At 37.0% G+C, this 17,143-nt stretch overlaps 1 protein-coding gene across 1 annotated transcript; it reads right to left on the bottom strand.

Moving 5' to 3' along the window:
• Nucleotides 1-14,572: 14,572 nt before the first annotated feature.
• LOC140866776 (7-deoxyloganetic acid glucosyl transferase-like) lies at nucleotides 14,573-16,215 on the bottom strand. Its single transcript, XM_073271823.1, has 2 exons — nucleotides 15,663-16,215; nucleotides 14,573-15,552 (listed from the first exon to the last, which is right to left on the bottom strand). The coding sequence occupies exons 1-2, from the start codon at nucleotides 16,189-16,191 to the stop codon at nucleotides 14,627-14,629; spliced, it is 1,455 nt and encodes a 484-aa protein (XP_073127924.1). The 5' UTR covers nucleotides 16,192-16,215; the 3' UTR covers nucleotides 14,573-14,626.
• Between the last annotated feature and the right edge of the window lie 928 nt (nucleotides 16,216-17,143).

Here is a 17,143-nt window from a genome sequence, read left to right as displayed (position 1 = left end):
TGATATCTAATTCCTTGTCTGCTGGGTTATAACGTGTAATGAATGGAATAATCAAGTAAAAATAAGATATATACAATCTAATTGCATTTTAGTCCTCGAACTTTGGAATAATTGCAAATCAGTCCCCGAAAAGTCAATTTAATTCAATTTCAATCCTAAATAATTTAAGAATATTAGAATTTAATTCTAAACTGTAAATATTTCCAAATTAAATATTTTTGGATTAAAATTAAATAATCCTGGGCCTAACAATGTGGTTGGCAACAAATGGGTTTTTCGAATTAAACGAAAATCGGATGGCTTTGTTGACCGCTACAAGGCTCTGTTGACCGCTAAGGCAAATATAAATCATTTCTTTGGCCACCAAGCAAATATATTATGATGTATGCCTTGTTCCCTTCATGTATTTCGGTTTTTGAAGATTTATGAGCTGGATTTTGAGTTTTTCACCAAAAATCAGTAGGGGTCCTTTAATTATTTTGAATTCATGCATTTTTGGTGTTGGAATGAGCTATGTTATGTGTTTTAATTGAATCTTTGAAGGCTTGCCTTGGTTCAAATTTTTCAGATTTTTATAAGTGGTGTTTGAGCTCATTTCTGAAATTTTTTATGAATGGTGCTTAAGGGACTGACTAGGATAGGTTCTTGGATTTTGAATGGTGTTTTTGGGTGAGGTTTAAGGTGGTTAAATGTTGTATAAGAGGGCTGCCCGGTTGTGGATTGTAGCCGTGTGTATGGGGTGTTGGAAAGCAGTGTGTCGACCAAGGGATTGGGTTTGAGCTAGGTTTGGTTGGGAGGACTTGTTTGGGGGATTCAACGTGGTCTAAGGGGTGGTTATAGTGTTAGTATGTAGGATGGAAGTTGGGGGATTTGATTGGTGAAGGGTTCTAAAGGGGCTAAGTTGGTAGTGAAGCTTGTGCAGATTTTGTTTGTTGTTTGTAGCTGTTGGGAAGTTGACGCCTAGGCCAAGATAGGACTCAATATTTGGTTAAGGGGATGGTCCTAGAAATGTTTAAGGGTGTTAGGAATATGTCGGTTCAATAGGAAGTCATTTCGGTTGAGAATTGGTTGGGTTTTAGCCTAACGAATGGAAGAGGCGCAGATTGTTGCTCGGGTGAAGCTGCTGTCCGGAAACCTTGTTGGGTATAATGTTCAGGCATGCATGAGAGTTATTGGATGGTGTCCCTTTTTAGCTTAGGAAGGGTAGGAGATGTCGGTTTAAGCGGAAGCCATTTCGGTTAAGGAAGGGTCAAGTTAAGGATTTTACGGGTTGAACGCTCATAGTAAGCCTTGTTTGAGAAGAAAGGAAAGTGTAGTTAGTTAGCTTAGCTTGGGGCAGCCGCTAAACCATCGCATTTCCTTGATCAAAATCTTATTTTTCTTCATTTAAAAGTCGAGTATTTAAGTGAGTCATTTTCAAAGAAGTTCTTTTTTCAGAGGAGTTTAAGTTTTATGCAAGTTGTGAAAAGAAAAAGTTTTGAATGAGAAAAGTTGATTGTGACAACAGACGTGTATGGACGGGCTGAGAGACGTCTTGTCTTCCCTTACCAACAGACTAGTATGGACGGTGACCGCAGAAATCGGTTTGATTAAAAATCTATTGGCAAGCACACCAGGTCAAGTTATAGATAGTGAATAAAAATCAGATGTCGAACCCACAAGGGCTGTTATTTTGTAACTACCAAAATATATTTATTTCTACTTAATCTAGACTAGTGAATAAGAGCAATTTCAGATTATAAACTATTAAATAAATTTGAAAATAAAATTAAATTAACTAAAATGCAGCAAAAATATTTGGATTAAATTCAAATATGAGAAAAGTTCGATCAAGGACACATGTAGGTACCAAACAAATCATGTAACATGTAGTCGCTTTGGGATTCAGAGTTAATCTTAGATTACGGGAATTTTCTTAAATTGTTTAAAGATTTATTTCTAGAACAATAAAACATATTCAAATATTGACTGTAGCGCCCCACTGTATCAAGACGGATCTTTTCAGCGTGCTTATGTCCTCACTCACACGCACCCTGAAAAATTTCTCAGGGGGTCACCCATCCTATAATTGCCCCAAGTCAAGCACGCTTAACTTTGGAGTTCTTATGTGATGAGCTTCCGAAAAGAAGATACACCTTCTTTATATGAATAGTACATATGAAATCTTTTAAGCCCTCCTCAACCATGTAGTCCCATACCTACACAGTCTCAGAATCCCTCTCATTTCGGCACGGGATCGGTTCATTCATGTCTCCCTCCGCCTAGAAGCCTACCAGGAGCCGCTCATTGTCCGTGCAACCTCTTGGCACCGGCGATCACTCCCTGCCTCTTCAGCCCCGGGCGTCACATGCCCACCAGCTTCCGCTTGGTTCGTCCCCGAACCATACCGTACTAAGAGAGGTCGGCTTTGATACCAATTGAAACATCTACTACTAATAAATGCGGAATTTTTTTTTAAAAAAATAATACTACTATACATACATGCCCATACATATATGTATAAATATTAAAAAAAATACTAACAAATAAATTCTTTTAATAATAACTAAAATAAATAAAAATCTTGAAACATGCAATATTAATAAAAATCTGTAACTCAAAATTCAAACCCATGCATGCGAAAATAAACATAAATAAAGTGAAACATGTTTAAAATCCTTGATAAAATATTTCGAACATAATAAAGATCTAAGGCAACGGTCACGGGGTCCACTGCTCCGTGAGCTCATAAGTTCTCACCACCGGTAGGAGCTACATAAACGTAATCATGCTCACCAGTACCATATAAGCGTAGTGAGCCTAGGGGCTCAACATGTCTAATCCTTTATAACAAGGTTAAAATAATGCATCACATAATTACTAATACATATACATGTACATGAGCATGCATGGAAATATTTTCATCACATAATAAAACTGCTGAATCATAAACTGAATCATAACCCTAATCATAACCATATTATTTCTTCATCATATATAACATAATTGAGCAATGCTTTTGAAACCTGAAGATGGTCCTATCCATAAGTGTGACGCTCATGTGTCGACTGATCAGTCTCATGAACCAACGTACGATGGCGGTGATAAATCACCTCCTATGGTAGTAACCTACCGAATCATATGGTGGATAACCACCCCTATGGTAGTAAAACTACCGAATCATATGGTGAAAAACCACCCATATGTCACTCATACTTCAATTTCCACCAAAATATTTTATTGCTCATCATTTACATAATTATATACATAAGAAATTTTATTAATGCATGCAATGAAAATATGTCCGTAATATATATTTAATTTATTTTCATAATAAATATACTTATACTTAAAATATAAACTTTATGCATAAAATAATTAAATATATATTCCGGACTTATTTATTTTTCATAGGTTGGTCCAGACTGCTGGTCACTCACTCTAAGCCCATTATATTAAAATTAAAGCCCAATAATCATATCTTAGCCCAAATAACTTGATTAACTTAACTGGACCTAAATAAAAATATTTAAGCCTATTTATTTAATTAAACCCAATAAAATTCTAGACTGGCCCAAAAATCCATCGACTGGCCCAAAATTTTCATGGGCTCCCAAGCCCATAAAATCATTGGAATAACTTAAATAAATTATTTAAGGCCCAAATAAAATTATTTGGAGGCCCAAATAATTTTTAACTAATTTTTAAAGCCCAAAATACACTTAAAACTATTAAATACTTAACAACTAAAATACCCGAGCCCGGCCCACCTAACCCGGACCCGGACCCTACTGACCCGATCCATGACACCCCAGACCCGACCCGGACTACCCAGCCCAAGCCCAGCCCGAAATAAAATCCAAAAGTTCAAAACTTAACCCAAACATATTTTTGCTCACAACCAACTTTGTGCAGCTGTACTAATTCCTTTCGTTCTCTCTGATCAGATAATATTTGACCATGAAACCACTTTTAGAACTTAGCCAACATCAAGACGTTTCCATCAAGCTAAAAATCAGCCAAAACGGTGGTTTGAGGAAGGAGAACAAAGCCTTGCAACATGCTGTTCTCCAAGCTCGCGTCCAGCCCTGAGCGGCTGCCGTAAATCCGATCGTTCTCCCTACTCCGGCCATATTTTTCCGTGAAACCACTTCTCAATCCTAGCCAACATCTAGGGGGTTCAGACCCTTTACACCTCACCCCAAACCATGGCCTGAGGAGGTAGACCGAAGCCTTCTCCCTCAGAACCCAAATATGCGCGATCTGGTTCACCAGAGAAGAAGTGCTTCGTTTCAGACCCTTCCAGCCCCAAGCCGACCACCACTCAACCATAAGGACCCTCACACATGCACCCAGACGTTGGACATCAGCTTGGACCATCCCATGCATAAAAAACGTGAACATGAATCATGAAAGCAACCAAATTTGTGGACTGTTCATGCCATGAACGAAAATTCTGTACATAATCCATATATAACCTTAAAAAAATGATGATTACAAACATAAAAACGAAATACATAGCTTATATGATGTTGAAAGGAGTGAATTCAACATGCCTTGCTAATTATTATCGAATAATATCGCGTATACGGCTCCGGGACGACGAGACGGCGAAGAACTCCACAAAAATCCTGAAGGGCACGGCTAAGGGGCTGAAGAAGATGATGATAAATCTGATGAATGATGTGGGGGAGGCGGCTAGGGGATTAACATGAGTTTGAAGTTTTAGGTTTAGTGAAAAAAAATAGATTTTTAGATTGATAATATGTTAATTAGGAGTTAATTACATAATATATATAAATAATACTTAATAAAACTCAATATAAAATTACCATGTTGATAAAATACTTAAATCCCGAAATTAATAAATATGCTAATTTTAAAAATTAATAAAAGTCAATAAAGGAACTAATTTTGGCTAAAAATCAACCCTTAAATAAATATATAATTAAATACTAAAATTTTCTTGACCAAAATATCATAAAATATTATTTTTAAGGCTCATAAAATCTCATAAAATATTTTTGGCTCAAAAGTTGATATCTCGTCCGTTCTCGGTCCCGTCTACGCGATCAAATAACTTATTTAATCAAAAATCTAAAAATACAATAATTGTGGGGTAAATGCTAAAATAAATTTAAATCATGCATATAATTCACATAATAACACATAAATGTCATTTAACCCAAATATAAATTTTAAATAATTATTTTCCCTAATTATGCATGCGAATTTACGTATAAAAATTTTCGGGTGTTACATTGACGGATTAAATTTTCATAATTCTAATCAAATTTGAATACATTAAACATTTGTGAAAATTCAGTTTTCACCTAAACCGCACACTGAAACCGAATACTATTTCTAGTCTGTTTTACCATGTGTTGATTATTAAAGTGATCAAAATCAATCCCTCCTCTGTCGACTTAGGGCCAATTAACATGCAAGAAAACAGTTGATCGGGCTATTCACAAGACAAAAATAAATCTAACAATCAATAAAATAAAATCAAGTCTGAATTATTCCAAATAAACATCCACATTTTCTATATGAATTTGTTCGGCCCAATCACGTGGCCTTGATCGAAAAGAAAGAACTACTCAAAGTCTAAAATAATTCTCAACAAAAGTTTTTAATCCAAAACATCAACTAAAATTCAAAAATAAAGAAAGGAAGAATAACAGAATTGTCGCCGAAGTTGTAGCCGCCTCTTCCTCTTCAAACTCCTTGTGTAACCCTTAATCTGATGAAAAGAATGCTATTTATACGCCTAAGGATCCCCAAAATATAGTGTCCAACCCGAGCAAGAGTTTCCAAATTTAAAAAGTGTGTGTGCGCGTCTCGCTCGAGCGGAAATAATGTGCGCTCGAGCGAGCATAACTCTATCCCGAGAAATTTCTTGTTCCGCCTTTCTCGCTCGAGCGGGCTCACTTCTGAAATTTTTCCTTTGCCCTCAGCCTTGCTCGAGCGATCACAACATGCGCTCGAGCGAGTATAAAACTTGCCAAATCTTCACTTTTTCTTGAATTGTCCTATAAAATATACCAAGAGATACGTTATGCAGACAAATGCATGAAATATGATTAAACTGAATAAAATAACAGCAATAACTCATGAATGCATGAAAAACAAGAATGAAACATCACAAAAATATACATATAAAACACAGTTATTAGACGGGCCGAGAGAAATCTTGTCTTCCCTTACCAATAGACGGGTATGGACGGGTCGGGAGAAATATTGGCTACCCTTACCAACAGAGGGACAATGTGGGATCGGAAGAAATCTTGGTTTTCTTGCCAGCATAGTACTATAGCTATAGATTGATCGATCGAACCACTAATCACAATCGAGGATCTAAATTCACAGAAAAGTTAAAGTTAAAGATCAGTTAAAGTTTCAAGCATGAGTTTCAATTATGCATGAGTTTCAGTTAAAATTTCAAGAATGAGTTTCAGTTATGCATGAGTTTCAGTTAAAGGTTCGAGCATGAGTTTCAGTTAAAGTTTTGAGCATGAGTTTCAGTTAAAGTTTTAAGTTTTCAGTTCAAGTTCAGTTTCAGTTATGCATGCGATCTTTTATAAGTTAAGTTTATTTCCGTTTGAGTTGGTTGTTTAAAGAAAAGTTTCAAAGTATTTTGAGTACAAATATTTTAAAGGATGTGTGCATGTATTATGTATCCCTCGTTATTACATGCTTTCTACTTGTTGAGTCTTTAGGCTCACTACATTTTCTTGGTGCAGGTGAGGTTGATGTTAGTGCTGAGGGGCAGGATTTCTTGGGCTGACGACAATTGGCAGTGCATTACCATTCGACCGATGCTTCTTGTTCCGCATTAGTTATTTGTAATAAAGAACTAAATAGTATTACGTTTTCATTTAAGAGTTAGTTTCAGGATGTGTTTTCCCTGTGGTTAGTTTTGTAGGCATGTTAAATATTTGACTGTTAAACTTTTGGTATTCGCAAACTTTGAACTAATTTCATTTTAGTTCCTTTCTCGTTTCCCTCGTTTAGATATTTGCCACGTTTAGTTCAGTTTTTTTGTGATGTTTTGACAGGTGGATCTCGAGTGTTTTAAATAGGTCATGCCAAAATTTTTGAAAATTTTGCATTATTTTAATGTCTATTTAATATTAGAAGTTAGGGTAGTTTCAGTCCGGGTCTTGAATACACTGACAGTTTCAGTACTGTGGAGAAGCCCACGTCAGTTCGCATTCTCTTATTGTGGTTTCCAATGGGTGGTCTCTTCGTCAGATAGATGTGAATAATGCTTTTCTTCAGGGTCAATTAGATGATTTTGTTTATATGGATCAACCGCCTTGTTTTGTTGATGATTCACATCCCTACTATGTCTGTATAAGTTGAACAAAACGATCTATGGTCTTAAGCAGGCTCCGCATGCTTGTACACTACACTTCGTCAGTTTGTAATTAGTGGCTTCAATTGCTCTCTATCTGACATGTATCTATTTATTTACCGTTATGGAGGTATTACTATGTATCTACTTGTATATGTTGATGATTTGATTCTCACAGAGAATGATTCGGGTGCTCTCCAAGGCTTCATTGATCGATTGAGAGGTCGATTTTTTTGTCAATGATCTAGGTTCCTTGTCTTATTTTCTATGTATTGAAGTTGATTTGTATGTAGGGGGCCTTTTTCTATCATAGAAAAAGTATCTTCTTGATGTTATTAACTTCACGAACATGACTGACTCAAAGCCTGTTCCATAGCCTCTAGCCACATTTTCGGCCATGCACTTGTTGAATGGCTCGCCCCCTGAAGATGCCACCTTGTCTCGCCAAACGGTGGGAAGTCTACAGTATCTATTGTTTACTCGTCCGGATATTGCATTTGTTGTTAACAAGTTATCTCATTCTATGCACTCTACTTCTCTTCACTAAGATTCTGTCAAATGTCTCCTGCGCTATCTACATGGTACGCGCTTCTATGGTCTTCTTCTTCGACGGCATCGCTCTTCGTCCATACATGCCTACTGTGATGCGGATTGAGTTGGTGATATTGATTATCGCACTTTCACTGATTCCTATTGTGTTTTTGGGTCCAAATCTCATCTTGTGAAGCTCCAAAAAGCAGGGATCTGTTGCTTGCTCTTTTATTGAGGCGGAATATCGTGTCATTGCCTCTACGGCTATTGAACTGCAATGGGTTCGATCACTCCTTGCTGAACTTGGGGTTGCTATTGAGCCTTCACCGATCTCTATATATTGTGACAAGATTGGTGCTATTTATTTATGTGTAAATTATATCTTTCATTGTCGCATGAAACATATTGCCCTGGATTATCATTTTTTTATGAGCTGGTTCAGATTAACAAATTTCGCGTGCCTCATGTCTCGTTTTATGACCAGCTAGCTGATGCTTTGACAAATCCGCTCCATAGTTCTTATCTGCATCTACTCTGTTCCAAGATTGGTGTCTCTACGAGCTCACCATCTTGAGGAGGTGTATTGGAATATATTTTATATGATCTTTTGTATATTCTGTTTTTATCTCTTGTATATTTTGTATATTACGCTTCCTTTTATTTTAATTAGGTTTATTCTTTGTATATAAATACATCGTGTATTAATTCTTGGAGATATATGAAAATTATATTTTCCATTAATATTTACAACTATTTTGTGACTTGAATTTTTATTTAATTATTTTTTTAGAAAAAAAAAAAGAAATTTAAAAATTCGGGTTGGCTCTGGTTGATCTAGTTAGACGTGTTTGGGTTGGTCATTTTCAGGTTGATTCGGGTTTGGGTTATGGAATTCTCGATAATATATTACGTCAACCCGACCCGAACCCATCGACCTACTCAAATTGACACCCCTACACTTGGCATCCATTTTGGTCATTTCCCTCCATTAGGTCGCGTAATTATGTTCCGAACAAACTGGACCAAAAAATCAAATCAAAATTAGTAGACGAATAGTAAATTTTGACTAGTTACTAGGCAAAAATGAAAATCGGCCAAGAATAATTTTACAATTTTCCCTAACATTTAAACATACTATTTAAGTTTTCAAACTAGAAGCTCATGTATACATAATTATAAATAGTTAATCGAAAGAGATGATGTGATGGGATTTCAGATTTGATATCAATCACGAGTTACTCTGTATCATTCTATCCCCTAACTCATTAGATCAGAACCAAGAATGCAATATATATCTATGAACTCAACACTCAATCTCTAACACAATTCATACTCGCATTCAATCAGATTCACGCATCAAAGCAATACGAATAATCAAAGCGCAAGAATTACGTGGTTCAGACTTAAAGGCCTATGTCCACGGGAGAACAATGCAATCTGATTTATTACTCAATAAAGATGAATCCTCAAGTTCAGTACGAGCTGATAAACCAGTAACACTATACAAGAAAGTCTACAATCAAGTGTTTTTTTTCTCTTGACTATGTCTCCTTTCTTATTTGTGTTTTTTGAGTCTTGAATTTTTCTTCAGCTTGTTCTTCTTGTTGAGTCTTCTTTATCTGTCTTTCTATTGGATCTCTTCATGTATTTTATTTCACTTGAGAATTCAATAGCCCCAAGAATGGAAATCCACTTGGTTTTTCCGGTAATTCAGTTTCTTGAATTAGTCACCATCAAATTTGTGCTCTGCATTCAAGGCCCACCGGGTAATTTTAAGCCCAACTCGATAAAAAGAATTTACTAGGCCCAATATGAATGAGACACGTTTTTACAATCTCCATCTTGGCTCAATCAAATTGCTTGTTCTCCACCTAGCCCATATAGCTAGTCTATCTTTACTGCCTTCACTAAATCCATACAGTGTTTGAACTTAGGTTAAAGCAGTGACTTTGGCATGACATCAGATGGGTTGTCTTCTATTGGTATCTTTTCAAGAACTATCTCTCCCTTTGAGATTATATCCCTTCAAATTGTAGCTTAACGTCTATGTGTTTTGATCTTTCATGGAATACTTGGTACTTGAACAAGTGAATGGTCACTTTGATATCACAGTGTACCACCACTTGTTCTTGCTCAATGCCAAGCTCTGACATTATTCATTTTAACCACATAGCCTCTTTTATATCTTCGATTGCTGCTATAAACTCTTCCTCTGTTGTTGAGAGAGCTACAACGGATTGTAGGCTTCATTTCCAGTTGATGGATTTCCCAAAAACAGTGAAGACGTATCCTGTCATAAAATTTCTTATGTCTAAGTTCCCAGCATTACAGGAGTCCACATACCCAAATATTGCTTTTTCCTCCTTACTTTGTCTTGCAAACAATAATCCCCTGTCCAGTAGAGTTTTTGAGATACCTTATTATCCATTTCAAAGCTTCCCAGTGATACATCCCAAGATTTCCCATGAATCTTGACACATTACTGATATCATATGCAAGGTCTGGTCTACTGCATACCATTTCATGCATTAAAATTCCAACTACATTGGCATATGGGATGTTTTCCATTCTTGCTTTCTCACTATCAGTTTATGGTGATTGGCTGGAAGAGAGATTCAAGTGCTGACCTAGAGGAGTAGCGACTGACTGACTTTGCTTGGTTCATGTTGTACTTATGAACCACCTTCTCTAGGTAACTTCTTTTATTTAGGTGGATCAATTGTTTTCTTATGTCTCTTTTTATGTCCATTCCAAGTATTTTCTTTGATTGTCGCACGCCTTTCATTTCGAATTAATCACTAAATTTTTGTTTCAAGTCTCTAACTGCAATATTGATTTTACTTGCAATTAAGATGTCATCTACATAGATTAGTAATAATACTGTGATATGTTTTTCTTCCTTTTTTAGGTACACACAACTTCATACTTACATATGTTGTATCTTATGCCTATCATGAACTCATCAAACCTCTTGTTCCACTGCCTTGGTCTTTGTTTCAGTCCATACAATGATTTTATCAGTAAGAACACCTTGTCCTCACTACCAGGCTGTATAAATCCCTTCGGTTGTTGAATATATATTGTCTCTTCTAGATCTCCATGTAAAAATGTTGTTATTACATCAACTTCTTCAAGTTCTAGATCCATTTGTGTTACTAGTGCAAGCATAATCCTGATGGAGGAGTGTTTCACAACTGGTGAGTAAATTTCATTGAAGTCAACACCTTTCTATTGTGCAAAACCTTTTGCAACTAATCAGGCCTTGAACTTTAGTTTTTATGTTACAGAAGTAGTCTCTTTGATTTTGTAAATCCACTTGCATCCTAATGTTCTTTGACCTTTTGGTTTATTCACTAGTTTCCAAGTGTTGTTTTTTATTAGAGAATTCATTTCTTCATTCATTGCTTCTCACCATTTTCTATTGTGCCTATTTGCGATTTCCTTTTCAAAAGATTTTGGCTCAACTTGCACCAATTCTTCAGCTATAGCAAGTGCATACCAAACCAGATCTGCCTCTCCATTCCTCTTAGAAGGTTTTGTTTCTCTTCTTTATATGTCTCTTGCTAGATGGTATGAGATTAAATCTTGACCTGATTACTTGTAACTTCCTTTCCCTCTTCATCTTCTGAGTTTAACTCATATGTCGGTAGCTCCACCTCAACTGGTGATTTCCCTTTATGAGCTGTACTGATTGATTCTCTTCTGGTTTTAAGGTGTATCTTATTCTTGACTCATCAAAGGTTATGTATCTGGAGTTAAAGAATTTTGGACCTTTAGATTCCAAATTCCACACCTTGTAGCCTTTTATGCCCTCTGGATAGCCTATGAGGATGCACCTTACAGCCCTGACATCAAGTTTGTCCTGTTTAGATAAGAATATGCCAAAAATCCAAATATTATTAGTTTTCAATAGTCTGCTGGAGTTCCACTCCTCCTTTCTATGGGTGTCTTGAACTCTATTGCACTAGACGGACACCTATTAACTAAATAACTAGTTGTTGTTAGTGCCTCCCCCCCCCCCCCCCCCACCCCCCACCAAAAGGACTTAGGTAAGGTAACATTTGATAGCATGTATCTCACTCTTTCTAGTAATGTTCGATTCATTCTTTCCGCCAAGCCATTTTGTTGGGGAGTACCAGCTACTGTCATGTGTCTAGTTATTCCTTTGGCTTTACACAATTGATTGAAATTCTGAGAGATATTCTAAGCCATTGTCAGTCTTCAAATGTTTCACTTTTAGGTCACTTTTGTTTTCTACAGCTTGTAACCAGTCTTTGAACTTAATGTAGGCTTCATCCTTTGTCTTTGAAATGAAAGTTCACACCCTCCTTGAGTATTCATCAATCACTGTCATGAAGTACCTTCCACCTCCATGTGTTTCTGTCCTTGAGGGTCGCCATATGTCTCAGTGGATATATTCTAATGGTCGTTTTGTAGTGTGCTTTCCCTGACTGAGAGACACCCTCTTAGCCTTGCCAAGGATACAACTCTCACATAACTCCAGACCTTGAACCTTTTCTCCACATAGTATGCCCTGTTTAGTTAGTTCATGTAGCCCTATTTCACTTACGGGAGATTCTATGCCACCCCAAGGGCACTGTCCTGGGGGTGGCGTGTAAACCCATGATTGGTTAAAATTAATGGGCCCCACATGGGGCCCACTAATTTTAACCAATCATGCTCTGCCACGCCACCCCAGGGCAGTGCTCTTTGGGGTGGCATAGAACTTCCCTTCACTTACATGACCTAGCCTCAAGTGCTAGAGTTTTTCCTTATCTTGTTGTGCTTGTATGCTGGCTGAATTTCCAAGAATTGTATATCCCTCTATGACATATAGAGAGTCTTTCTTTACTGCTTTCATAACCACCAAGAAGCCCTTTGTCGCTTTCAACTGTCCAATTTCATATTTGAAAGAGTAACCTTCAATATCAAGTGTTCCCAAGGAAATCAGGTTTCTTGTAATTTCTGGAACATATCTCAAATCTTTAAATATTATGTCAACCCCATCAAACATTCTGACTCTCACTAATTTAGTTCCTTTTATCTTGCATGCACTATTATTTCCTATAAGCAGCAATCCTGACTGAGATTATTCCAGTCTCTCAAACCACGCCTTTATTGGGCACATGTGAAATAAGAAACATGTGTCGAGAATCTATTCATTTATGTATCTAGTTTTGTGACAACCAAAACATCTACTGATTCATATCCATCTAATGCCACAACAGCTTCACCATCTTCCTTTGGTTTGTCATAGACCCTTTTGTTTCTATCTGGACAGTTTCTTTTGAAGTAGCCTTCTTTATGGCAGAAAAAATATTTCAGATTTGTTTGGGGTCTTCCTCTGATTTTTTTTCCTTGACTTCTTAGATCGAGACCTATATCTGTTTTCTTTATTAGTTCTTTTATAATTTCTCCATCGAACCATCAGAATTTCCCCTTATGATTCAGAGTTTGTATTTGTCTTCCTTTGAAGTTCCTTTGACTGAATGGCGGATAATACTTCATCCAACGTTATCGTTTGTTCCCTTCCATATAGTAAATCATCTCTAAAATTCTCATAATTTCTTGGAAGGTTATTTAACAGTATTAGAGCTTTGTCCTCATCCTCGAGTTTCACTTCGATGTTCTCTAGATCATCCATCATTTTTTTATATTCCTTGATTTGATCCTCAAGGTTCTTTTCTTTTTGAATTCTGAATGAGTACAACCTCTGCTTCAGGTATAAGCGATTTTCCAAAGATTTAGTCATGTATAGGCTCTCAAGTTTTATCCACATAGCCGCAACAGACTTTTCTTTCGCTACTTCCCTTAGGGTTTATCACCTAAGCATAGAATAATGGCACTGTGTGTCTTTCCAGAGTTCCATCTTTATCCTTTATTGATGTTGACATTTCCTCCTTGCTCCTGAATGCTTCTATCAGACCTTGATGGATCAAGATTGGTCGCATCTTGATCCTCAATAATGAGAAATTGTTCTTGCCAGTAAAGGTTTCAATATCAAACTTTCAAGATCCCATAATTCAGTCTTCGAATCTTTCCACGGACAGCGCCCCTTGTTATGGGATTTCAGATTTGATATCGATCACGAGCTACTCTGTATCATTCGATCCACTAACTCGTTAGATCAGAACCAAGAATACAATACATCTCTATGTAATCAACACTCAATAATCTCTAACACAATTCATACTCGCATCAATCAGATTCATGCATCAAAGCAATAAGAATAATGAAAAGCCTACGTCCGTGGGAGAACAATGCAATCTGATTCATTACTCAATAAATATGAATCCTCAAGTTTAGTACAAGCTGATAAACCAGTAACACTGTACAAGAAAGTCTGCAATCTAGTGTTTTCTTCCATTGACTCCGTCTCCTTTTTTCTTTGTGTTTTCCGATTCTAGAATTTTTCCTCAGCTTGTTCTTCCTGTTGTCTCTTATTTTATTTGTCTTTCTATTGGATCTCTTCATGTCTTTTATTTCACTTGAGAAGTCAATAGCCCCGAGAATGGAAACCCACTTGGTTTTGCCGGTAATCCAGTTTCTTGAATTAGTCCCCCTCAAATTTGTGCTCGGCATCAAGGCCCACCAGGTGGTTTTAAGCCCAACACGATACAAGCATTTACTAGGCCCAATATGAATGAGTCACATGTTTACCGATGAAGTTGTAATTAATCATAATTAATTTTTTTTTATAAAACATTATTCTTAAATCTTACACAACTTATTTGATACATAAATCAATAAACCATCAAGTCAATTAACAAATGATTCAATATACTCCACCAAATCATTTAAATTACAGTACGATGACCCTCCTTCACCAACCGTCATTCTTGCCATGTTTGCCAAGCAGCTGGCCCTTTCCAAGAACTCATCCTTCCTCACTTCCATTAATTCTCTCACAGCATTCTCAATCACAACTCTTTCACAGCTATCTTTTATGTCCAATCCAATCTTCCAAACTTCACTCACAAATCGACTAGTTACCAATTGATCAGCAAAATAGGGCCAGCATATCATAGGCACACCCGCAACGATACTCTCCAGAGTCGAATTCCAACCACAATGCGTCAAAAATCCGCCAACCGCCGCGTGGTTCAACACCTCCTCTTGCGGCGCCCATTCCACCATGTAACCATTTTCTTTACTACACTCCTTCAATTCAGCTGGGATTCGATCCCCATCTTCTCCTGTTACGGAATCCGGCCTAATTACCCATAAGAATCTCTGCTTGCTATTCACTAGTCCATGCCAAAACTCGAGCAGTTGCTCTCTAGTCACTGTCGTTATGCTCCCGAAGCTGACATAAATAACTGATTTTGATTTTTGTGCATTCAACCAGTCTATGCAACTTCGATCTTCAGCCCATAGGCTGGCCGAAGGAGTAGAGGCGTCGGCCTTGTTCCCGCCAAGTCTCGACTTCAAGTGCGCGTTGCCAGGGCCAATGGTATAAAGTCTCGGCATGTGCTGTCGAATATTTGACAGCACAGGTTGCTCTAGATCTTCAAATGTGTTCAGAATGACTGCTTTTGCTCGCACAGTTTGCATTGTCAAAGTAATTCTATGCCAAAGAGTAGGGTCCTTTGCGTCGTCCACACGACAAATACTCGGTAGATCGCGACATCTCAGAAGACCTTCCATTCCAGGGATGCTTCTCACTAATTCATCCATCCCATTTTCTGAAATACCCATCAAGAAATTAGATCAAGAATTCGGAGAAAAATACTTGGTACATCTGTAATATTATTGCACAAAACTCCAATAAAAATTAATAACCAAAAGATGGCACCTCGAAAGGGAATTTCATTGGCTTCAATGACTTTGATGGTGCAGAAATAGGCCCAGAGAGCACAAGCACTAACGGTACGAAAATAGATCAACGGAATCCCATTCTCTTCCGCGAAATCAGCTGCAAAACTCAGCCACCCGTCTGCTATTATGCAGGTCACAGGTCTTGTTGATCCAGCAGAGGCGAACAGATGGTTTTCGATCATCATTTGGTTGAAACAGGGCCCCGAAATTTTCAACACGGATGGGATGATATCCATGGCTCTCAGACCAGCACGGGGGTGATGATCCGGGAGACCGTCGGGGATGGTCTGAAATCGGAATCCAGGATATCTTGCGAAGGTGGAATGAGTGGTAGTGTGGTTGAGGAGACGGCGGTGGTTGAATTCGGAGACGATGAAAGTAACATGGAAATGGGATAAACAGAGGAGTTGGGCTAGATTGAGCATGGAATTCAGGTGTCCTTGTGCTGGTAGAGGGAAAATCAGAACATGGGGTGGGAGTACTTTTGCACCTTCTTTGGAACACATTTTGCACCACCAAGATTCAACACACTTTTGTGTGTATTCTTCAATCTGCAAGCAATTGATATTTGATATCTATACTATATAATTAATAGCATTACATTAAAGGTTACGCAAATCGAATATTATTATAATAATGAAAACGAACTTCCACCCGTGAAAAAGGAAGTGAAGAAAGTGACCACGATAAATCATGGTTCATTTGTTTTTTTTTTTTTTTTTTTTTTAATTTTTCGCCTACCTTGTCAGATTTTGGTTTTGCATCCCCTGTTTTTACCCTTTTTTTTTGTTCGCAAATAATAAATAAATCTCTATCATCAAACTTATATTTGCCATCGGTCCCCATGCCAGCAAATATTTATTCTCACTCCTTGACAAAGTTCTTGAATTTGTTTTAACTCTCCATTTGAGCACAAAATACGAAAATGACCACACTTTCTTTTGAAACTCAATAATACTCCTCACTCTTTAAAAATAAAATAAAATTTACTTATAAGACAGCGTACAGTTTCTTTCCCTCATTCTTGTTCAAATTCTCCCCAAATTTATCCATCAATCATAAACGACTAATCCACCGATTGCAATATTGCAGATCTGCTTTGAATCGGATTGAAGAAAGTTGCTAATCATTGTGAATTATTTCTGGAACGTGAAAATCTTTTTGAAGAACCATTATTCAAAGATTTTAAGGTACTATTTTAGGTTTTTAAAAATTTGCAGTCAATAAATTGCATTACAATGTTTGATGTAGTGTAATTGTTTTTATATATCCTTTTCAATTGAACGATTCTTTGAGATTTGTAATGATTTTAGTGATTCTATTAAATTTTTGTGTCATCGTGTGAATTGTAGAGATTTTTTTTTATCAATCTCTGGCTTTCTCGTATATGGGTGGGAATGAATCTCATTTATTTGAATTTTGAGATCGAGTAACTGAAATTCCTTGTTGTTCTCAAAT

The sequence above is a fragment of the Henckelia pumila genome, chromosome 4 (assembly GCF_033568475.1).
Source record: "Henckelia pumila isolate YLH828 chromosome 4, ASM3356847v2, whole genome shotgun sequence".
NCBI classification, from domain to species: domain Eukaryota; kingdom Viridiplantae; phylum Streptophyta; class Magnoliopsida; order Lamiales; family Gesneriaceae; genus Henckelia; species Henckelia pumila.
This window is presented reverse-complemented; position numbering and strand designations above follow the sequence as displayed.